Genomic DNA, 24,178 nt, shown 5'->3' on the forward strand with positions numbered 1-24,178 from the left:
CACCCTCAATATTCTTCTCTTGGCTCTGCCTTTGCCTTTGAGTTTTCCAATTCAATTATAATTATTGTTATGGCTTTTTTGTTTGAGTCTTGTTCTAAATGCAAATTTTCTTTCACTCCCATTGGAAATTCCTTAAGGGGAGGCTGCGGAAAGTCCAGTATGTTTTAGGCAATAACAATTACATTCAATTGATATCTGTTTTTTAATTTAAAAGTTTAATTTATTGTAAGTTATATTTTTTTTTGCTCAAATCCTTATTTTTCGTTATTTTTTCTTTCCCTGAAAGCTTTTAAGGGTTCTTAAACAGGATAAAGGGTTTTCTTGCTAAATTTCCTTTTCAAACTTTTGTCTGAACCTTTGGGACAATACAAATTTTATTGCGCAGGCGCATTGTCTTTCTGAGGACAGCTTTTTCTCTCCACTTTTCATGTTGGCAATGCTGCCCCATGCTGTGAGTAAAGCTTTAGAAAATGTCTCCAATTCACTCAATTCACAATTCGTTGTCTTTGGCGCGCTTTTGCCTATACACTTTCTTGTGGTTTTATCACAAATTGGGGGTACGAGTATATGTAATATATAAAAAACAAATTGACAATTATATGGGCTAAGGGCATTCTTTTATTCAGTTCAAACACACGGGTAGTATTATTTTTTGGCATTGTATTTATTAGTATTATTTATGGTGTTTTAATTCATTTTCTTTAATATTTCCATTTGTGTTATATTTTTTTAATGTAGGGCATTCGCTAGTCGACTTTCCATCTCATTTCTGTCCATTGTTTTTGTTTATTTTGCCGGCTACTACCTGCCGTTATTTTAGCCGGCTGTTTTACGCTCTCTCTTCTTGCGCCCCTCTCTCGCACACCCACTCTAAGATTTTTGTGTAGACTCTGAGAGAGTCAAAACAAAAAAAGTCTCCACTCTCTGTTTCGTTCTCTGTTTTTGTTATCTCGGCTAAAACCGCCACCCACCCGAAGCGCCACCCACAAAAACCCGAATGTCGAATGCCGATACCCTACAGAGCAGCCGACTCCACGACCGACGACGCTGTCGATGATAGCCGAACCATATTCCTATTTTGGATAAACAGACCAGCTACACCAGCTGGCTGCTGTCGCTGCCTCAGTCGCTGCTTCTGCCTCTGCCTCAGTCTCAGTCGCTGCCGCTGCTTGGATGCTGGCGTCTGTGCGGCGTTCGGGTTTCAGTTCGTTTTTTGAGATGCGCCCGGTCGCGCGTGTTTAACGGACAGCCCGACAATTTTTTAACCGGTTCCGGTTGTTAAGTGTGAACATTAAAAATTAATAGACGCCAAAACGAATTAAAATTACAAAGTAATATAGTTATAGAAAAAAATTAAAATAGTTTTATGAATTTTCTGCAAACCATTGCCTATCTTGAGGCGTACAATGTACTCTGGCCTCATGCCACATGCCGCATGCAACGTGCAATGTGCAACGCACACACTTGCAAATTGAATCCCCGCATTCATGCAACAATTAAACACAAATCTCGTCTCGAAAGCAAATGATGGAAGAGCCCATCGTCGACAGTGCATTCCTGCTGTGTGTTTGCCTTTCTGTGTGTGTGTGTGTGTGTGTGTGCGTGTGCGAGTGTGTTTGCCAGTGTGCCCATGCATTTTAAAGTGAAATGTGCATTAATTATGCACACATATTGCACTTACCCACACACCCTTACAATATACATTCATACAATACTCTCTCTCTCTCTTTCTGCACCACAATGTGTCTTTGTGTGCGCGTTCAGTGGCCGTGTCCGCTTAAAATGAAATTGAAATTGAAAATATTGTGACCACAAAAATGTTATGGAACGAAACTAATATTCCCTTTCGCTGTGCAAATTTCTAATCGGCTTATGAATTGTTTTGATGTCCATTAAATCGAAACATCTACTGCCATGGACGGATGGATTTTTCTGTGCACTTTAAAATGCTGCATTAAATATTTAATTCCTTTCAATATGGTGCATAAAGGCGAAATGTGTTTTTTTTTGCGCTGAAATGTTTGTTGGCAAAGTGTACTTAAATGCAACGTTACAATTAGCTTGCCGATTTTATTTGGTGATGTATTCAATTATGAATTGCTCTTTATGATTAACTTCAAAATGTGATACATTTCTAGGAGGTTCAGTAGAATTTAGAGCTACATAAATTCAGAATTGGGAAATAAATTAATTTTGAATGCGTAGTGTGGGTTTTTCCAAGAAGAGGTGTGGTATTTAGATGCTTGAACTGACGAAGTATTTCCCTAGAAGTGACGAAGTATTTCCCTGGAGTGATGTTGTGAATTTTTTGAGGTTTCAATTGGTGCTTTTGGTGTGTTCTTTTGAGCTTCTTATGTTTTTGTTATATATTTATTTATTTATTATTTGTTAGCTATAGTGTGCCATATTATGTTTATGTTAAAGTTAAAATTCTAAAAGTTAAACGAATGCAGAAATTATCTCAATAGATCTCCCAGCCATCCAAAGTCCAAGATCTTAGGCAATACCTTAGATAAAACAAAAGATAAAACAAGTGCTCAGATCTCTCAAATTCGTAGATCCCTCAAGTGCTTATCAACCACGAAAAAAAAACAGCCATCGTTTCGTCTTGGCCTTATTTTCTATGTCATAACTCAACCTTAACCCAGATAATTATCATCTTATCTTCTTTATAATTACGAAAAACTTAAAGAGAACTCTTCAAAAACTCTTCAGAAACACACACACAAACTGCCCTTTCAGCAGTCGCGTCTTAAACGGTAGCTCAAAACAGAAAGAAAAAGAAAACTTTCAAAGAGGCAGACGGGGGCCAGCCACAAAATCTCCATCTCCAAAGATCTCCCTCCATCGCCGAAGATCTGCCTGCATCTCCCAAAAAAAATGTGTTAACACGCTTGAGCATTGGTAATGGTAGAACCGAAAGCCGATTATGCATCTCAAATGCCAGAAAGAAATGTTCATTCATAACAAGATTTCCACACACTTTCCAACGAAAGATCTAAACCGAAAAAAACGATGTTGTCGCAGTGTCTTGTTTGGGGGTGTGGGTGAGACGACATTGGTCAGTGTCTCGTGAAAACAAATGTCAACCCGCTGGCAGTCTTGTCTCCCTGCACCAGGTCTCTGGAGGGAGGCTGTGTGTTGTGTGGTGCGGCATGGGGCATTACCTGTTGACGCGGCAGCAACACAAAAAACACACAGAAAAGCCAGAAAACAAAAGCGGCCCAAAAAGCAACAAGTAACCAAAAAAACAACAAGAAACAAAAAAATGCTCTAAACAGAAAGAAGTTTTTAATACCCTAAAAGAGATTAAACTGCAAATAATAGTCTTTTGATTTCTGATACTTTGATGTTCTGTAGAGGAATCTATCTGACTGCAGAAACATTTTTTATTTACCAGTTCAATGATATAGTTAGTCACCCTTTTTAAATGTAAATCTTGAGTTTTGAGTGCTCAAAAATTGTTTACAATGAAATAAATGTCAGAATATAATTTTCCTAGGGATAAATCATTTTTAGAACAATTATTTGCTTGCTCCAGTGCTTTTCTTTTTATATTAATTCCTATACTCATACCTAGAGCGAGAGGGTAAGCCCAATTCCACAGCAAATAACAAACCAAAAAAAAAAAAAAACCAGAGAAAAAAACGCGTGGGGGCTTTGTGAAGTTTGTTTGTTAGAAGCACTTGAAATTGTCTGACCGATTGTCAGTTGGTGTTGTTGTATCTGTTGCTGTTGCGACTTTTGCGTGGGTTCCTCCACTACACAAAAAGTTGTTTGATTAGTGACCAGAGATCTCTTGGCAGCAGCAGCAGCAGCCGCTCGTCGCGTATTAACTGTCTATTTAGCTAAAAATTATAATCACTGCATCCGATTTTGGTTTTGGTTGCCACACATTTCGGTTCAGATGATTGGATAGTTTTTCCAGTTCAGCTGCTTGAAGGTGCAGCCACTCAAGTTTGTTTTTCATTTTATGGAAATTTCAAAGACGCAGCTTAAGAGCCATCAAACTTTGAGGGTGTTTTGGTTGGTTGTTGATTGTTTTTGAGCGGGGGAATATAATTTTAAAAGGGGGCAAAAGTTTTTCTCCCAAACTTTAAGCATAATTCATAATTAAATAAACATTTTAGAATTATTATCTCTGGCACCCATATATCTCTTTTTCTTTTTTCCTATTTTCATTTAACGTTTAACGAAACTTCACTAAAAAACAAATTTTCATTAGAAATTATTTGTTTGGAAAATTGTCAAAGTTTGGGGGGAGTCAACCGAAAATTGTATGCTGGCTGGCTGACTGCATTATGAAGCACTTGAGAACTTTAATGATCGTCGCTTCTGGCTATGGGCAAGAGAAACAGCAGAGAAACATGCAACTAGAACAACATGCAACATCCAGTGGCATGAACACATGCCCGCAGGCACAATTCAAGTGCACTTTGTTAGACCAATTAATTTACATTTCCGCGCAAAAAGCATGGCCAAAAAAAGGGAAAAGGAAAAGCAGGCGAGCAGGGGAAAAGCAAATGCAAAATGAAAAAAAATAGAGAAAGGGAGAGAGAGAGAAAAAGTTTACATAGAAACAAAAGCAAAGCAGAGGTGCTGGGCAGAGGGAAACATGAAGTGGGGGGCGCCACTTGAAGGGAAGGCAATGGCCCTTGACTTGGACGTTGAACGGTGGCCCGACGATTGACCGGGGCCCCTGGACTCCCAGACTCCTGGCATTTCAAACACAAATGACCACCAGTCTATGTATGTGTGTGTGCACTGTATGCTGTGTGTGTGTGTGTGTGTATCTGTGTGAAGTCTGGTTAGTTTTTGATGAGCGTTTGGACTGTCGACTGTTGCCAGTTTTTGGAGTGCCTCTTGTCAGTTGCTGGTCAGCGGAATCACAGCGCGAAAATTGCTGAAACATTTTGTTGCATACATTTTCGAGGATGCAAATGGAAACAGAAAGGAAGCCACAGAGAGAGAGAAAGGGAGACGGATTTTCCGAGCGAGAAATACTCGCAATTTTAATTGCAGCCAAAACTCTATTAAAATCGGAGATCTTAGAAAGCATTTTCCCAATGCCAAATCCACTCTTTAGTTGCCTGAACTTCAGTCGCTTTATTTTACAGTATTATTTGTCAATTTACTTGCTTAATTTCGTACAGACTTTAAGCAGCCGACGACAGACCGGACCTATCTCAAGGTGCTGTAGAACACAGCCGCACAGACAATTGCCACGAGCACTGTGTACAGGCAGACGTTCAGGGCAATTATTCGAAATTTTCTCCATTTGTTTGGTTGCCTTTCGCGCATTAATTCCGGCAGTCTTCCTGTAGTCCGGCGACGCATGAAGGTGCTTCTCTGTATTCTCGGCGGCGGCGTCATTTCCGCGGAAGAGGAGCTCGTGTACTCCTCGGCGAGAGCCGGTGGGATTTTGCTTATCGGCGGTGGGGCATACACCCGTTTCAATGCGGACACTGGCGGCTCTTTTGGCTGCGGCGGTGGAGGGGGAGGCGGAACACGGAGCGATTGTGGATTCCTTAGGCCAGGAAGAATAGTCTTTCGTACAGGAGCAGCCGTTGGCGGTGGGGGAGGGGGAGGCGTCGGCGGCGGTGTTGCAGCAGATGGCGATGGCTGGGACGGTCTGCTGAAGAGGCTCTTTCTCTCCCCTGCAGGCGGAGTCTCTGGCGGAGCAGGAGGTGGTGGCGGCGGAGGCGTCGACTGTCTTCCAAATATACTACTCTTCCTTTCTGCAGGAGGAGGGCTCTGTGGTGCTGGCGCAGCAGGAGGCGATGCCTGAGACGGTCTTCCGAATATACTTCTTCTGTTCTCTCCTTCAGTAGGAGCAGACGGAGGCGGAGGCGGCAATGTCTGAGACTTTTGGCTCTTCCTGCTCTCACCTGCAGGAGCATTCGTTGGTGGCGGAGGGGGTGGCGGTGCAGCTGGAGGCGAGGCCTGAGACGGTCTTCCGAATAAACTTCTTTTCTTCTCTCCTTCAGGAGGAGCAGGCGGAGGCGGCCATGACTGAGACTTTTTGCTCTTCCTGCTCTCTCCTGCAGGAGCATTCGCTGGCGGCGGAGGGGGTGGAGGTAGCTGTAGCAATGTCGATCGAACAGTGCGTCGTGTGGCAGAAGGTGAACCAGTAGTCGGTGGAGTTGGTGGCCCAGGCGGCCGAGGCGTTGGTGGTGGCGCTGATGTTTCCCTTTTCCGTGCACTCCTTTTGGATATTGGCGAGGCTGTGTTTTCTTCTGGCGTTTCAGTCGCCTGCCGTGTATAGTGTTGCATTGTTGGCCAAATAAATAGATTCTTAAATGTTTCACACAAATAATATTTGATGTAAATACAAAATACATGATTGATGGATCGGGGGAAAAAGTCAATGAGTATCTATGATTCGTTGTAGTTTGCTTCGCTGGCTGCTGCCGTCTGCACTCTCTGGCTGCAGCATATCTTTGCATCGGGTTCCATGCCACACCCACTGCCACTCGTATATCCCTCAGCCCATTTGCTCGCATAAAGTTATTTGTCATTGCCAGCCACAGCGCAGGAATACGAGCTGTCGTCCCACCCTCACACCCTCTCACCCTCTCCCTCTCTACAGACCCACCAAAGATTACAACTTCACTTTTGACTATAATTGCTTGAACGTGGCACTAGTTCTGGGCTTTCTGCACTTTCCCCTTCTCTCTATGTTTTAGTGCCAGACAGGATCTGTGCAGAACCTCCGCTGCATAGCATTTCCGTTGCGGCATGCAACCCGAGGTTCATAGAAGTTTTTACTCTGCTTTTACTGTGCTCTGTTTTTTTCTCCGTACTGTTTTTTTTTTTTTTTTTTTTTTTTTTTTTTTTTTTTTGTTTGTTTGTGCTCATGTTATTGCATTTAATTTGTGCCAGTGTTGGGGCCGACTGCTTCCTGTTCGCGGCACAAAAAGAAAAGAAAAAGAAAACACACAAAAAAAATACAGCGAGAAGTCGGAAAAGCGGGAAAGCTCGCAGACGCCGCACAGACACTGCGACATGTTTGCAGGCCCTCTCTGTCCTTCCTTGTGTGCTGTCTCTTTCCCTTTTGTGTCTCTCTGTGTGTGTGTGTGTGTGTTAGTGCTGTCTCTTCAAATGATAACTCGCGGCCAAACATGCGATAAAGGCTACAACAACAGTCAGATATTTGTGAAAAACGAGGAAAAACCCAGGGAAAAACATGCCAAAAACGAGCAGGAGTGATAGAAGAGTCGCTTAGACAATTAGATAGCTGATATTTGGTAGGAAGTTAAGAAGTATTCTTAGTAAGATTAAAATAAATACAGTAGAAAAGCCAAAGAGAATACTTGGAGGGTAGATTTATTTTTTACTTACTGTATGGAAAATAAATCCAATTAGGTGGAATCTTGATAAATGGATAATATCTCTGTTTAGCATCGTTCCATATTTTTAAAATTGTGTAGGCTGCAGGGTTTTTTGTATTCTGTCTGCAATTTAAATTTGATTTTGATTAATCTTGTTATTTAGGTATATATTATCCCTCTCTATAATGCCATATCATTTCTGGAACCCCTTTCTTGATTGGGCATTGGGTATCTTTGGGGTTCTTTTTTCTTTACACATGACCCAAATACCCTTCTTCAGTACGTTGACAGGGTATTCGAAAGGAAAGCAAGGCAGAGAGAACGAAAAAAAAAAGAGTTGCCGAACGAAATTAAATGCGAACTTTATGCAGCTGGAAATGCAGCAGCAGCAGCAGAGAGAGGGAGATGAGGAGAGCGATAGAGACAGACAGAAAGAGACATAAAACAAACACAAAAGAAGCGCTTACACACACACACACACACAAACATTGTCTAGCCGGTTGCATACTTTTGTGAAGCACTGTCCCTGCCACACTTCCACACTTCGTTCACTCGCTCCTTCCACACTCCTCTTTTTCTGTGTGTCTGTGTGTATGTGTGTGTGTGTTTGCGCTTTCAATTCCATTTCCACTTGATTCGGTTACTGTTTTGCAATGTTAACTACATTTTCGCATGTCTCTCTCTCTCTCTCCATCTCCATCTCTCTGCGTTTCACACTAAATGTTATTTATTCCACCTGCTCCTACTCCCCCATTTTTCCAACTCATTTTCTCTTCGCTTGTTTTTTTTGGTGAATTTTCTTTTTGCCTGTTTCGCTGGTTTTCCATATCTTTGTCTGTTTGGATAAATATATATATGTAGCATGTATAAGAGAAGAGAATTATGCGCATATTAAAAATGCATTAACATTTTGCACGGGGCAGGCAGGGTATGTTGAGAACGAGGCTTGAACAAGCGGAGCGTTTTTTATGGTTGTGGTTGGAATGGAAGGCATTGGAAGGGTTTTTCATGTTGAAGGACATTTACAGGTGTAGTTGAGGGGAGAAACTAAAGAGTTGGAGCGAGCGAAAAAGCTTAGGATAATCCATTTGGGGAAGCGAATGGAAAAAATGGATTTTCAATGATTTCGTTTTAAATTTGTTTTAAATTTTAAAGATTTTGCGAAAATAATTTCTAAAGATATGCTCCCCCCTAGCACCAGAAATCGCTCAGATCTTTGTTTTATCTGAGATACTGTTCAATATTTATCACCTCCAACCTGCACGCATTTGTTTATGTCATCGCTGTGCCCATCAATCTGGGAATTTGCATTTCGATCAATATTATGCTTGGACCCCATGCTGAAATTTCATCAAATAAATCAACATGAATCTTCCGACAGTTGCATGCAACATGAAAATAGTTTCACAGAGAAAAAGAGAGAGAGAGTGAGAGAAAAAAAAAGAAAAATGCTGGGAATGAAAAGAAATAGGAAAACGAGATGAGATGAGAAAATACTCATCACTCCAGTGCAGTGCGAAGCGAGAGAAATGTTCGACACCATTCACTCAAAACATTGCCAAATGTCAGGGCAGGCAGCAGCGGCAGGAGCAGCCAGCAGCAGCAGATGTGGAAATGCAACGAAAATAAAATAGGATTTAAAATAAAGGCAAAAACTAAGCAGAAGTTGGGGATACTCTCTCTCTGAGAAGTGCATATGGAAAAAGGGTTGTTTGTTAGCTTTGATGGTGAAATAAATGTGGAATTATTTAGATGATCTCGATAGCAGTTTTAGGACTCTAAGAAAGATGATCTTTGAATCAGAAATTTATCCAACAGCAAACAAACGTCTCCTAAAATCTACAATACCTTCCCGTGGTCGGGCCACATAAATCATGATCCAAAAAAACTTTTTCTGCTAGCAAATATTTTCCCCCCCAAGCACCGACAACGACATGTGATTGTCAATCAAAAAATAGCCCAAAAACAGCAACAGACAGACAAGAGAAAAGAAAGAAAGAAATCAAAATTGTACTGTAAACAAAAACATATTCCAGACGAGGTCACCAAGAGAATTCTTGTTTTTCGAGCACATAAAAGATAATACACTTTTGGGGAATAGGAACGAACACATTTTCAAAGTCAAAGCAAATCTTGGAAAAATATTTAATTTTTGCGGTAAGCAAAAGCCGCAAAAATATGTCCGAGTTTACACAGAGGTTACGGCAAAATTATAAGCGACATGTGGTGGGGTGACAACCCTGGCAAACCACAAAATGCGGTTGTGGCAGCGCCCAGCCATCAGGATGATGTGTTGTGCCCCTCCTCGTTGTTTTTGCAATAAAGTTCAAATACAACTATTTTCCAGAAACTGTCAACAGCAGAAAACACCAGCAGAAAAAAGGCAGCAGCAGCAACAGCAGCAGCAGAAAGCCATACAAAACACATGCCCGATAAGGCTTATCAGCCTCTCGGAAAGATAATAAAACTTAAACAAGATAAAAAAATAAAATAGTATTAAAACAATAAGAGAGAGAGAGAGAGAGAGAGAGAGAAAGAGAGGAATAGGGCGAGAGAGAGATCGAGAATCATTCCAGAGAAAGTTCATCCTCTGGCAGAGAAGTTTTTTTTCAACTTTCAGATAAAATTTTGCCAGCAGCCGCAGGGGGGGGGGATTAACCCAATTCTTGTCATCACCCAACACACAGTTTTTCCACACCAGTTTTCACATTTTCCAGCTCCGGCTCCACTTCCACTTCTTACCAATTTTCGTCTCGTTTTGCGGTTAATTAAATATTCAGTTAGATAAAAGAGCTTAAAGAAAAGGTGCTTAAATTAGACGAAGAGAGTGAGAGAGAGAACGCCAAGAGCCAAGGGCCGTGGCGGAAGGGTAAATAAGCTCATAAAAAATATGAGGCCCTGGGCCCAAGTTTGGTGGCGCCACAAATTATTTGCCTTTACCTTGGCAACGGCGCGCGCGCCCGGCAGCAGCAACAGCAGCAGCATCTACGGAAAAAGGCAATTTAAATTCTAATGATAATGCCGCAAAAGCCCCATGCCACCGGGGGGATCCTTGGGGGGTTTGTGTTCGTTCGTTCGTTCTGGTTCTGTTTCTCCGATGTGTAAGTGGGCTTAACAAATTAGTGAGCCCGCTCCGCTACCGCTACCGCTGCCGCTGCCAGGCAACCGACGACTCACAAATATCCTGTGGGATCTCGGGGAATGCCATAAATCGCAGCTCTATGAAAATTTGTACTTTATTTCCTACTTTTTCTTCATTCTTCTTTCTTGTATAATTTTCAACACCTTTTCTCTGTTTTGCTAATTATACTTTGTTTGCGCGCCATGAGAGGATTATATATTATGTGTGTGTGTGTGTGTGTGTGTGTGTGTGTGTGGGAAGCTAATGCTCAGAAGGGATTGGGGATTTATTAGATACTAAGCCCCTGAACAAGCCACAGGCTGATGGCATAATTTGTTAGCTCTGCAAATATGGTTGGAAGAATTAAGGAATGAAGGAGTGCGAAACCATAATGTAAGGAAAATGATTACAAAAACGACTAAGAAAGCTAGGAAAAATACTAAAAGATACGGGAAATACTCTAAGAAATTCCAATAAATACAATATACTTAAAAAATTGATCTCAACTCAACAGATCCTATACCTCTAGCTCAGCGAAAAAAAAAAAGTTCTTTGAAGAAACACAACAAATAAAATAAGTTTCAATTTGAAACAAATTACACCCCATAACTAGAACCCCAACCAATGATCCAGATTTCCCAATATTAATACTCAATACCCAACGAAGAAACCTCCCCCCAAAAAGGCATTCCAGCTGAATTCAATTACTTGTTGATCATGAAACCACACAGCATTTCAATGAGTATCAATCAGAAACCCATTCAAAGTGCCAGTTATCATTGAAATTCATTAGAAAATACTCAGCACCAAGAGCCACGCGAGCCACGAACCCCGGAACCATAATTAACCAACCAATTCAAAGCTCAAAGCAAATATAAATCATCATTAGGCGGGGGGCCAAGAGTTTCGGTTTCTCGCTAATAGAAAAACCCCAAAAGGGGGAGAAAATAGTTGAAATTTCCATTTAGTCAAGCAATTTGGTAAATTGAACGGAACGGAACGAATCGAAACCAAAAGGGGGAAAAGCTTTCCGCAAAATCAAATGCCAAAAAAGGGCTGAAAACACGATAATAATCCTATCAATGGCCCAGGACGGGCCAACCAGCCAGCCCAGCCCAGCCCCGCCCAGCCCAGCCCAGCCAGCCATTGATCCTGAACAAAAGTCCATTTTTTAGCACTTTGTTCACGAACCGAAGGCTAAAACAAAAACTTAAATACATTTACGGACACCAGCAGTCCGGGGTCCAGGGCTATGTCTCTCCCTCTCTTCCACTCTCTCCTGCGTCCTGCCAACAATTATTGCGTCATTAATCAGGCGGCATTTGCAAATTCCCTGACATGCCCCCAGACTGTCCCTCACTCTTCAGATATGCGAGTGTATATATATATAGGCGATATATAGGGGATATATACATATGTATATATCCAGGAGGCAGCAGCTGGCATGACTTTTGTGTGGCTACGAGTGCGAAAAAGGCAAATCTTCAATTTTATTGATTGTTTGTTCCCCCAGCTCGGGTCCGGTCCGCCTCTCCATCAGGAGTGAAATTCGAATCTGTATTCCGAAGCAAGATGAATGAACACACTTGACGCATGAGATGAACAAATCGGGCGGGTAAATGGGCAGAAGGTTTTTGGTGTCGGTTTCGGTTTCGGTTTCAGTTTCGGTTGAATTTTGCAGGAATTTGGAATGCTCTTTAGGTAGAACAAATGGAAGAGCAACTGCCTTCTTTTAAATGTGGAAAATAAATTAATTTTGTTTTTAAAAAAAGAAGATTACTAAAGGAGATCTAAGTGGAAACATTGAACTCCGAGATGATCCAAAGCCTTATGATTAATTCCATTTAAACTTCCAAGAAATCATCAACAGATCAGAGGTTATTATTCTACCCAAATGCTCTTAGAATTCTGCATAATTCCCATGTAATTATGAAATTCAATTCATGCTTCGAAAATGTCTTTAACCTTTAACCGAAACGAAACCCAAAGGAATACCCAAAACCCCAAAAGATGTAAAACGAGCGTTAAAATTTGTCTTCTTAAATGTACAAAAAAAGTAAAGAGGAAAAGAAAAGAAAAAAACTCAAAGGGATTTCCATGTGACTTCCGCAGCCTTGACTGCAGTGCAATTGAGGCGGTTGCTGATCCCTACTTTTGGTCCTGGTCCTGGCTCCTTCTCGGCCAATGGCCATTTATGGGTCCATGCCCTGCTCGAGGCGAGAACGAACACAAGAAATGTTTCGAGGGGAAAACGCATTAAAAGCCTCGCAACACATTTTCATTTTTATTTTCCCATTCCCCCCCTTCCCACCATTTGGCTGCTCTCTGAGTTTTTGCTCTCTGCCCAGCGGCACTCACAGTTGCGTATCAATAAAATATCCATATATGCATGTTAAGTAAGTATTTCTGCCACCTCCTACTCCCCCATGTCTATTCCTCTCACTCTGTGTGTGAGTCTGTGATTCCTTGTGAGTCCTTCTCTTGGCACCCCCCGAAAAACGAATTGGGATTTAAGTGTTGTACAACCAGAAAGAAGCAGCAGCAGCAGCAACAGAAAAATGAGGAGAGCCGGCCATTGTGTTGGTACCCGGAGGGGGAATAGAAATAAAAATGTTCGAAACGAAACCGAATACTGGACTTGTAAGCAGTTAGGCAAGAAACGTGCCACAGGCCAAAGGAAAACCTCGAACCCCGAAATAAGAAAAGCAACGTAAAAAGGAAACTTGTTCTCGTACATGTTTTTCTCGAGTGGTTTGCCATGAGGTTGCGTATACGCAGTGCTGGACTTTGGACAAACATATGTATGTGTATTTGCAACCGGGAAGAGAGTTTAATAATTTCTAATGGTTTAACATTAGACTTCGGGAGGCTTGGAGATAAATCTACTCTATATAGAGGATATACAGAATAGAGAGAGAATAGTTTAGGTTGCATTTTGGCTTGTATTCATTGGAAAATATAATTTTGTCTTTCTATTTTCAATAGTTTACCCCTCAAAGGGTAGAACTATCCCATCCTTTCGCCTTCCTTACTTTTCATGGACACTTTTTCACTATTTCCCCTATTTATCTGCTCTCACCTGCCAAATCCTTTTGCTTAATTGTTTGCTACACTTTTGTAATTGGACTTTTCACTTCGTTGTTGTTGTGTGTTGTGTTTTCTTCGCCCAGTAGTTGTCGATTTTTGCATAACAAATTCATTAATTTTACGGGACAACAAAACGAAGGCAGGAGGAAAAGTTTCTGGTCATGGTCCTGGTCCTGGTCCTGGTCCATCACAGCCAGAAAGCAAGAAACGTGGCACGTAGCAGGAGCAGGAGCAGCAACAGGGGAGTTCCCATTTCATTTCTGTGATTAAATCTCGGACCAAAGTTTTTGCCTTCCCTGCCTGTTACTCTGCTGCTGCCACTCGTCGTTGCCGGTTTTTATTGTGCAAATTATTATTGTTAGTCAATTGAATTAATTTCGCGCACAGCTTCCTTCCGTTTCGCACAATCCTCCTGCTGCCTGCTCCCTGCTGCCTCTGCTGCTACTGCCAGCGAAACGATTTGTTGAATTCAATTAGTTTATTGTGATTTTATTTTGTATGGGCGCAAAAAGTTTTCGTCAGCGTGAAAATGCTCCAAAGAAAAGTTGTGTGTGCGTTAATGGAATTGAGTTCTTATCGATGCCCCGCCACCGCCACCGGCACCCCTTCTCAACCCCTTTCAATTAGGTGTTTTTGTGCGCCTCATAAATAGTTAAACTTTCGAATGATTCCACTTTTTAATGTTTCCTATTTCGTGCTATATTCGTTTTTTCCCCTTTTTTTTATGCTTAAAGTTTGCTCAAATAATTTTCACCATTTGCTTTCGCTGCACGTCGTCCCCTCAACTTTTATTATCGAAATAATCGAGTTTTAATGTCCAGCACACAAAAAAAGGCGAAGCACGAAAGCACCAAAGAAATGGCTCTCGCCGCTCATAAATAAATAAATTTCCCGCACTCAGACACACAGCGAAAAGTATAAAAGAAAACTGCCTTCGAAATGGCATTTAAAATTTGGTTATAATTCTTTTCAACTTTAAGGATTATCAAGATGATTGCCAATAGTAGGCACAACCAACCCAAATTTAATTGTCATAACTTACGGAAGGATGTCGTATTGTGTTTGTGTCCTGCCCCGAGGGTGCAGCACAGGCTTATGAATTATTAAACACGAATTATGGGGGCCAGCATTTGGGCTGCACAAATCCTTAAAGATCCCTATTATCACGTCTTGCTCTTAAAGTTTTCTTTGGCAATGCTTTGGGGGCATGTTTACTTCCATATTTATTTCGTTATGTGTGCCGCTAAAAGTTTATTTTATAACCCGCACACACACCTTTTTCTTTGCCATTTTCTCTCACCTTCATCATCATAAAATTCACGTGCCACACACACAAAGACATGTGGCTGGCTACAGTGAAGCCCCGTGTATCAATGACATGCCAAAAGCCCACAATCCTGCGGCGGCTGGCTTTTAGCAGATTAAAACTTTTCAAAGGGTGAAACGCAGCTCCGAAGAGACTTTACAAAGGGTGCGGTGGCGACACCTTTCACATACGAACCTTGATTGTGTTATTAACTGGCCCAAAATGGATGTTAATTTGCTGGCACAAGACAGTGCGTATCATTGCCGTATAATGGTAAAAGGGTGGGCATTCTTTGAAGAAAATTAAACGAATAGAATCGGTTGACAAGTAAAGACGATTTATTACTCATTCATAACGTTTATTATTAGTATTCCTTGCGCCATCTCTTAACCAATTATTCACATTTAATTCCATCCACATCTACGCTCATTCCGCTCGCCTCCTCGACACCCCTTTACACCACCGTTACGCACTGTACTGCCCAGTGGCTTGATTGCTTGTGGCAGCTCATTTGTTGCCTGTTTGGTTATTTCAATTAAATGTTAATAAAATTGTCTAAGCGAAAAAACTAATTTCAGTGCCAACTCATGTGGATGGAAACCCCGAAAAGAAAGGCAGGCAGGCAGGGGGGGGTTTGGTTTTTCCTTATCTGCGTGGACTCCAAATTGGCCAACTTAAGTGCCGTTACGTTCTAGTTGAACATTTTCTTTTTTGGTTTTGGTTTGGTTTGGTTTGGTTTGGTCTGTGGCCAGAGGGAAAAGTTTATGGGAGCGCTTACATTTCCCCAGCCATTAATTCCACCTTGCTTTTCAATTAGTGTGGCCGTTTGGTTCGTGCTTGTTTCCTCGTACCGGTTTTTGTCTTTTATCGTTTCCGACTTCCTATGCACCCTCCTACGCCCCTCCGCCCCTACTCTTTCTCTCTGTCTCTGGCTGTGTGTCCTGATTTATGCTGTCGTCCTGCAGTTGGGGTCCACTCGCTCAGCGACAGGAGCTAGGAGCCTTGCCAGATGGCTTGAGGTGACTGCAGGTTGCCAGAGCAGCAGCAGAGTAGCGGGACTTATCTCTTTGCATTCAGTGGGTACAGGCAGCTCGCTGCCTCGCCCTGCCTGCTGCTGCTGCCACAACTTCCCACCCATCTTAACTAACTCGTCTTCATTTCTCACTTGGCTGCGTATTTGCCAGGTGTTTCTCCCACTCCCACTCTCTATCTCTTTCTCTTTGTGTGTTGTTGTTGGTGTAGGAGGTGTCTCTGGTTGCCTTCGCAGTATTAGCCATGTTGGCCATGTCCATTGGCCAGAAGGTGTTGTGTTGATATATCGCTACGCAAATAGGGTTGTCAGCTGGCTTGTAAATGTGGCAAATGCCAGCTGCATGTTATTTGTTGTGCTTTGAGGCTGTGTGGCCATAATGAGTTTTATAGAAGTGGAAGGAGTTGCTGTAACTATTCCAGGTATCGGAGTATCATCAGTTATCCCACATATTATCGGTGGGAAGTTATCGAAAGTGTTATCGATAAAATAAAATCGAAGTCTAGCAATATCACAATATAGCTGGGAACAGCAGCAATCAATCGGCAAACTGTTTATCCAAGAAATCATAACCAAGCCAAGCCCGCCCTCTCCGTTCAGCGCCTTGACAACCCTGTCAACCCTTGAGATTGAGAATGAGAGGCTGAACAGGTAGAGTTGCTCCCTGGCTATGCAAATTGCAAATCGCTCGCATTTCAAACGCTTAACCAAACACGCCTCCTACCACCCCCTTCGCCGTCTCTTTTGCTGCGCCGCCCATCCGAGAGACCTTCCGCCCATTGCCAACCTTTTCCTGTACTCGCGCGTGTCTTTTTTCTCTCGCTCCCTCCCTCCCACTCTGTTCCTTCATCTACTGCTTCTTCTATCAGTGTCGCTTTGTTATTTATCCTGCGTGCTTCTTGACGCCTTTGGGGCATGCCACTTAACACACATCGACCAGCGTGGCTGGCACACCCACAGAAGGCTGGCACTGAGGGCTCTGGGGTCTGCTGGGCCATGGGGTTTACGAGCAGCAGGAGGATGGGGAGTCGGAGGAGGTGTTCCCCGTAATCTTTTTCTTGAGCTTTGCGTGCAATGCGTCGCGTTATTTGCTTTTCATTTCTTTTGCCATGCTTTGCTTTTTTCTTGCTTTGCTTTTTGCTTTTTTAATTTATCATGTCTATTTGTTTAGTGTTTGTGCCATGGGCACACCCCACACCCCCATCGCCACCCCACCCATTGAGTGGATTAGGAGGAGGAGTCCTTTTCTGAGTGTCCGCACTGCTCGTTTCCTCTGTGCTCTGTGCCCCGTGTTCATTTGTTATCCTTGTTTGCTTTTTGTTTCTTCCGAAGCTTTTCACTTTTGAATGCGGCGGCATACGCTCTTTTCTCTGCTCTCGTTTTTCTGCTTGGGTTTTCCATTTAGTCGATAGTTTGTTTAAAACAAAAACACAAAAAAAAACCAAGCATAGTTGGGAATTTTTCTAAGCTTTACGGATTTGTTTTCACTGGATTCCCGCGCTGCTTTCCCTTTAACTCTTTTCCACTTTTATTGCCCGCACCCTTTCTATCTGCCACATCCTTGTGGTCAGGTTTTGCAGGGCCCTCCTTGTTGCTGTTGGTTTTGATTAGGTTTCCCACATTAATTGAAAATCATTGAGTGTGGTTTTTCCTGCCAGAGTTTTCACTCTGCCTGCCTCTTCCCAGCACCTCATGAGTGTGTGTGTTTGTTGTCTTTTAATTAATTTATGGCTGAGTTTTGTTAGCGAAAGATGCGGTCAACTCGTGCCAAATTGCAATCATCATCGAAGAGTTTGAGTTTCTTGAATAATTTATAGAAAATTAAATTGGCAAAGCCTCACTCACTGCTTAAAAAGGTTTTTTGCTGGACTTCTTGAGGCTATTTATCTTTTGCCAGCACGGAATTTGTTGTTTTCTAAACACAAGACCACGAGAACAATGCAAACACAAATGATGCTGCCACAGAACCAGAGCTTCTGAGATAGAGCGAGCTCTGGCTGCCACAAAATTAAATCAAATTCCAGAAAAAGGCAAACGAAACGAAGATTCATCAGCAGCAGCAGAGCAGAAGCAGAAGAAGATGAAGAAGAAGGAAGCTTCGTGACAGTGACAGGACATCTTATTTAATTTCCACTCCTGAAGCAGAGCAGAGTAGAGCACAGCAGAGCAGTGGCAAAACCGAGGCATCAACATTAATTTTTGTTAATCTATTTCCAAGATTTCCAAGTTGGTCAACTTTGCAGCTGTTTCTCATGGATGTTTTCTGGGTTTTTGGAGCTCTCTCTCTCTCCTTGGACCGCAAGTAAATATGCTGTCATTAATTTAAAACTTGAGCAAACAAACCCAAAAACTTCTACAACCAGTCAGCAGAGCAGAGCCCCAGATGCTGTCTGTGTGCTGTCGTGCTGCTACTGCTGCTGCTGCTGCTGCTGCTGAGTTATGTTCATTAGCAGATTCAAAAGCACAGGGATATACGACCAGAGAATTTAGTTGGAATTTCTAATGAGCGTGAGACAGGAGACAGGGCCATGAGGCAGTGCATGGCAGAGGCAGAGGCACAGATCTAACCCAAATATGTCAAGACGTTGCAATGCAGGGGGCAATGCTCTGAGAGGGTCAGCAGGTGTACAAGTGGGTCTCCTGCATCTCTCTCTGTCGCTGTCTCTGTCTCTGTCTCTCTCGTGTGTGTTTGCACAGGGAGGGGAAAGTGGGTCTCTTGTGCATGTGCTAAAGTGTTGATACAAGTTACTTTCCACAGGATCCTCTGAATCTCTCTAACACAGTGACACACACTCGAGGAAGCAATGTGTCGTTCCCCTGTCTCTCATAAACCACATCAGACGATGCAGGAGGATACATTGGGGCATGCCTGCCTGACTGCCTGCCTGCCTGCCCCACAGTTCAGACAGCTGAGGCACGTAGCAGACAGCTGAGCATGATGAGTTGACAAAGTGCATCACCCAGTGAGACCCACAAAGACGACCCTCCTGCATCGCTGCACAGTCGAAGAAAAAAATTAGTTACTTATGCAAATGCAGAGTGCACAATTTCAACCCCCCCGTGCCCTGCCCATAGTCATTTCTCGCATCTCTTGTGGGTGGATTTCGGCACTAAGGCATAGGCGATCCATGACAATTGCGTAATGGGATAATTGTCAAATTACAATTGCAACTTAATTGATTGAAATGTTTGTGCAGCAAATGCAGGTAGCATGATGCCATGATTTCAGTTTGTCTCTCTCTCTAACTCTCTCTCTCTCTCTCTCTCTGTCTCTCTGCGACAAATTTATTGACATGGATATGTTTCTGGTTTTGCTTATTGGTTATTGCATAACCAACAATTGATCTATGAAATGCTTTACATATTTTAAGGACATTTATTTGTCACTAGAAAATGTTAATTTGAATTTAATGGAATTGGAAATGGGAGTAGAACCAAATTTAAAATAATTTCCACTTGGATTCCCCTTCTAAATTTCTCCAAGTGTAAATCTGTTTTTGACTTTTGCCTGTCCATCTTTGTAGTCGTGTAAATTAATCTACATACTCGGCGCATGTTAACTCTCCACATTCATCTCTCTTTCCTTAACTTGTTCTCACTTCCCTTTCTTCCCTTTCTTACTCACTCTGATGCGCCCCTTTTTCCTGCCTCTGATGCTACCCTGTTCCCTGTTCCCTGTCTCTGATGCTCCGCATTTTCCTGCCTCTAATACTCCTTTTTCTCCGCCCCTCTTCTAACTTTCCTTCACACTTTTCCAACTCCATATTCACATGTACATTTTGTTACATGTTCGCGCTTATTTCCCACATGGCATGTATTTATCAGCCATCCTTTTTCATTTGCTCTCCCTCTTGCTGCCACTCTCTATCACTCTCTCTCTGTCTCTTTTGCGCTGTTTCATTTACTTTGTTTTTTTCTTATTTTTAGCTCGAATTTGTTTTGTATAATTTATGCGCATTTTTTATTAAATATTTATGTTTGTGTCGAGCCCTAAGCACTGACAGCCGCAGCAGCACATATGATACCATTCCCCCCTCCTGACATGTCCACCCCCATACTGATGGTCTCTCATTTCCCTTTATGGGGTATTTATGCTCTAAAGCGTGCAAATGTTTTCCCTGCCTTTTGTTTCGGGCGACAAACACATTCTCATGAATAGTTTTGTGTCAAAGGAAAACCACATGGAACACACACACACACACACAAATTTGAAAGTTTTCGGTTGGACATTTTCCGCAGAGCAAATTGTTGGCAGAAGAAAACATTTCTCAAGTTCTGCAGCTCCTTCAGGTATTTCTCGAGGTCCTTTCTTGGCGTTTTCACTTCCTTTGATTTATTTTGCAGTTAATGTTAATTTGTGCAAGGGATTTTCATGGATTTTCCTTTGTCATTCGATTGGATTTCTATTTGTATAAATTGTTGGGTGATTATTTCCATGTAAAATATATTTTGTTTGCCTTTGGGGAGCAGGGAGCAGCTCTTCTGTTAAGGCCATTAGCATAATTCCAGGGAATTATTTGCTGGCTAACAATTTGAGTAGACCAGGGACTAGGGACTAGGGACTAGGGACTATTGACTGTTAGCCAATTTCTGTTGTTGTTGTTGTTTTGTTGCATTTCGGTGTACACTTGCCGCAAAAATTTTACCATATTATGCATACGCCATGGGGTACACAGCACAGCGAGGCTTGTTTTCATTTACATTTACCGGGAAATTGGTTTGCAAATGAAAACAACTCTCGAGCATTATTCTTGTGTGTTTTGCTCCCTCAGTAAATCTTCAATAATTGCACCTCGAAGTGCAATTAAATTGAATACAAAAAAAGAATACAAAAGAAAGTCCCAGTGAGTGATTGATTGATGGATGGATTGATGGCGGCAGCAAAGGAAAAGTGCGGGCCATGACAACAAGTGCCACACAGCAGCAGTAGCAGCAGCAGCAGCAACAAAAACAACAGCAACATCATCCTCAATCGATGAGCAGCAACATGAATGGTTTCCGTATCACGGGTTATCCAGCGGCTGCCACGCCCCCCATGCGATCGACAACAATCTACGCGAAACCGAATGCCCATGAATTGGATTTGCACATTAGCGAGTCACTACTGTATCCAGGAAGCACACAGCAGCAGCAACAGCAGCAACAACAGCAACAGCAGCAGCAACAATTGCTACAGAACTCGCCAGGGCCACCGCCACAGTTGACGAGCATGCTGCCCTGCACGGGACTGCCAGGAGCGGCACAGCCCATTGCCCTAAAGGGTAACAATCCCTTTTTGAACAGTCCTTCGCCCACAGAGAAGGCGCCGCCGGGAGCAGCATTGGGTGCTGCAGCAGCAGCACCTGCAACCTCTGTGACCAGCAACTATGAAATGCCCGAATATGCGGAGCCTTCGAGACTACGCGGACTGAAGCAGCGACCCCACAGCATAGCCGTGGGAAACGGTGGCAACCAATCCTCCTGCAGCTCGTCCTCCTCGGGTTTCGTGGACTACAATGCACAGCAGCAGCAGCGTTTGCTGCAACTGTCGCGACAGCAGCAGCAACTAAGGAATGCTGTGACAGCGGCCACGGCCACAGTGGCATCCAACGGCGTGGACAAGGAATCCCTATACGCAGCCATCTTTCAGCAGTACAGACAGAGTCCCACAAATGGACTGCCGGCGGCGCCACCAGTGCCACTGCATCGGAAGACGGGTACGCAGGGCCAAGGAGCTGCTGGAGTGGCGCCTGTGGTGCCGCGTAGATCGCAGAGCACGCCCAGACCGCCACTGCAGCAGCAGCAGCAACAGCAGCAGCAGGGGACCATGAACGGAACACTGAACGGCAATGGAACACAGAGACCCAGGAGCTTGGATCGTTTCAATGGTGTGGGGGGAGGAGTACAGCCAGAGGCGCCGCCCATACCCCTGCGGCGCTTTCCCAATGGCAATACCAACAACAATGGAACCTTGAGCCGCCAAAAGAGTCCCAAGAAGAGCAGCAGCACGGACAACATGTTGTCCAGCACGCCCATGAGTCCCGCTGCGGGGCAGGTGAATATGATGCGTCATTCGATAAGTTTCCAGGAGCCAGAGAGCAACTCGAAGATGGAGCAGTCGAGACCCCTAAGCTATGCCGCTCCAGCGCCCGATCAGGCATACCTCGAGCACCAGTTGAGGGCGTACTCGGAGCAGCTGCGAACCATCACCGAGAGCGTGCGCAAGTACTCGGAGCAGGCGAAACTGCTCTCGGAACTGAAGCGACAGCAGCAGTTGGCCAAGCAGAGCCAAACGAATCTCAACCTACTGACACCCACATCCTGCGCCAGCATCAGCAGCAATAGCGGGGCTGGGGGTGTTGCTGGGGCGGGCACGAACAGTAATCTGAACAACAACTTTCAACCGAATATGATATCCCCCGAGATTGTGAGCAAATCCCTGGCCTCACTCTCCACGACGCAGGCGAACGAGGCCCAAACGCCATCGAATCAATTGAGGCTGTTCCTGGACAATATTCGCAGCAGCATGCGGCAGGAGTATCAGCAGCATATGCCCGATGATGTGCTCAAGCCCACGTCCACACTGAAACGGAATGTTGCCGCAGAGAATCCCCAGAATCAGAATGCTCCAATCAAAGCAGAGGAAGCCACATCGACACCCACACCCACGCCCACGCCTTCGGATCAATTGCGACAATTTCTGGATGCAATACGCGCCAATAAAATACCTGAAAATGTGGACAAACCGAAGATGAGCAACTCCCAGACCTTGGATTCGTTTATATCGAAGCCATTGCAGATGCCAGATGTGACATCGGGCACGCCCAGTGATCGTGCCAGGAGCAGCGGGACTTCCAGCGGGACAAACGAATGGTTTGCCCACCCGAAGGAGGCCAAAGAGCAGCATACTGCCAGGCGGCACCAATGCCAAATTGGACCAGAGAGAACATTCGCTGGTGACGTCAGAGAGCTTCCATCAGATCTCCGACAATCTGCGACTAATGAGCGAGGATCTGCAGGCATTGAGTCCCAGCAAAGTGGTTGCCAGCTCGGCCAGCAGTGGCAGCCTCAAGACATTGGCTGCCAATGGCGGCAGCTCCTTGACCTCTGAGCTGCGGGTCATAACCAGCTCCCCACTGTACGGCAGCTCGCCCAAGCAGCAGCTCCAGCAAATGGTAATGTCCAAGTCGAATAGTTCACTGGGTTCGGTGACGACGGCATCGAGTGCCACAACGACACCCTCCACGGCGCCCCTGCTGACGGACTTCAATGAGATATTGGACAGTTTTCAGGCCATGGCCGACAAGTACAAATCGAAAGGTTCCTACGATTATTTGCGCAAATGTTCCGAGGCCCTGCGACAGCATTCGTTGCAGTTGAAGTTGCAACAGACACATCAGCAGCAGCAGCACGCAACGTTGCAACAGCAACACCAACACCAGCAGCTGCGGGAGCGGGAGCAGCAATATCAAAATGGTTTCACCAGCGACGACAGCAGTTCGTGCAGCACAACGCCGGGCAGCATCAGGGATGCGGTGCAGAATCTGCTGCTGCAGCCAAGGAACGGATTTCAAATACTCGATGATCGGATGCGATTGTTTATCGATATCATCGATAGCCAGGATCGATTGAGTCAGGTGAGTGGGGTTCCCGTTCTAACTTTTCAATTATTGTCAGCAGCAGGCTTATAATTATTTTATTTTCCATCATTTTATTTAATATGAATTTCAAATTGATTTTCTTAATTAATTCATAAATTCTCTTTTTCAGGTATGTTTAACTTTATTCTGGCTAATCAATGGCTTGAAGTAAAAGCGTAAGTTCAGCTTTTGGCATGATTATATAAATGTTATTGTGATACTTCATACCGCTAATACTGATAGTTTTTGGTATACCTTAAATACATTTTACAACCTCAGCAACCTGAGAGACCTGACCTGCTTCCATGCCTCCTCTACTTTCATCAGCATAAAACACACACACTTTCGAATCCGATAATTTTTATTGCCGTACATTATTCATCATCATCGATGACCCCCGGACGAAGGGCAGTCACCACACCACACCACCACCACACACCGCTTAAGCTTATCTCTGGCTGGCCAAAAGCTGTGTCTCCGCTGGCTCCACAGGGCCAAAAAGCCATCAAATCAGTTAATGATCCAGAAAGTTAAATTGGTGGGAGGTGGGAGGAGTGCCAACACGTTCAGTGCCCATCAATTTCTATAAATTTTCCCACCAACCTAAAATTCTGCTCAAAGCCAATTAATTTTAGTAAACTACAAAGTCATTTTCCTTCGCTACGTAAACTAATCTTTGGCCAA

General features: G+C 43.6%; 2 protein-coding genes across 17 annotated transcripts in view; both read left to right on the forward strand.

The window, feature by feature from the left end:
- The window catches only part of LOC111070199 (dystrophin), a 160,369-nt gene that overhangs the window by 53,297 nt on the left and 82,894 nt on the right, over positions 1 to 24,178 (forward strand). The window lies entirely within an intron of this gene.
- Positions 1,106 to 23,056, forward strand: LOC121404736 (dystrophin-like). Its single transcript, XM_041594900.1, has 2 exons — positions 1,106 to 1,331; positions 20,648 to 23,056. The coding sequence occupies exon 2, from the start codon at positions 20,851 to 20,853 to the stop codon at positions 22,963 to 22,965; it is 2,115 nt and encodes a 704-aa protein (XP_041450834.1). The 5' UTR covers positions 1,106 to 1,331; positions 20,648 to 20,850; the 3' UTR covers positions 22,966 to 23,056.

This window comes from Drosophila obscura, unplaced genomic scaffold, assembly GCF_018151105.1.
Source record: "Drosophila obscura isolate BZ-5 IFL unplaced genomic scaffold, ASM1815110v1 contig_4, whole genome shotgun sequence".
Classification (NCBI taxonomy): domain Eukaryota; kingdom Metazoa; phylum Arthropoda; class Insecta; order Diptera; family Drosophilidae; genus Drosophila; species Drosophila obscura.

What these genes read in the sequence shown, in the direction of transcription:
- LOC121404736 (XM_041594900.1), top strand. Translation starts at nt 20,851, where the DNA reads ATGAGCAGCAACATGAATGGTTTCCGTATCACGGGTTATCCAGCGGCT.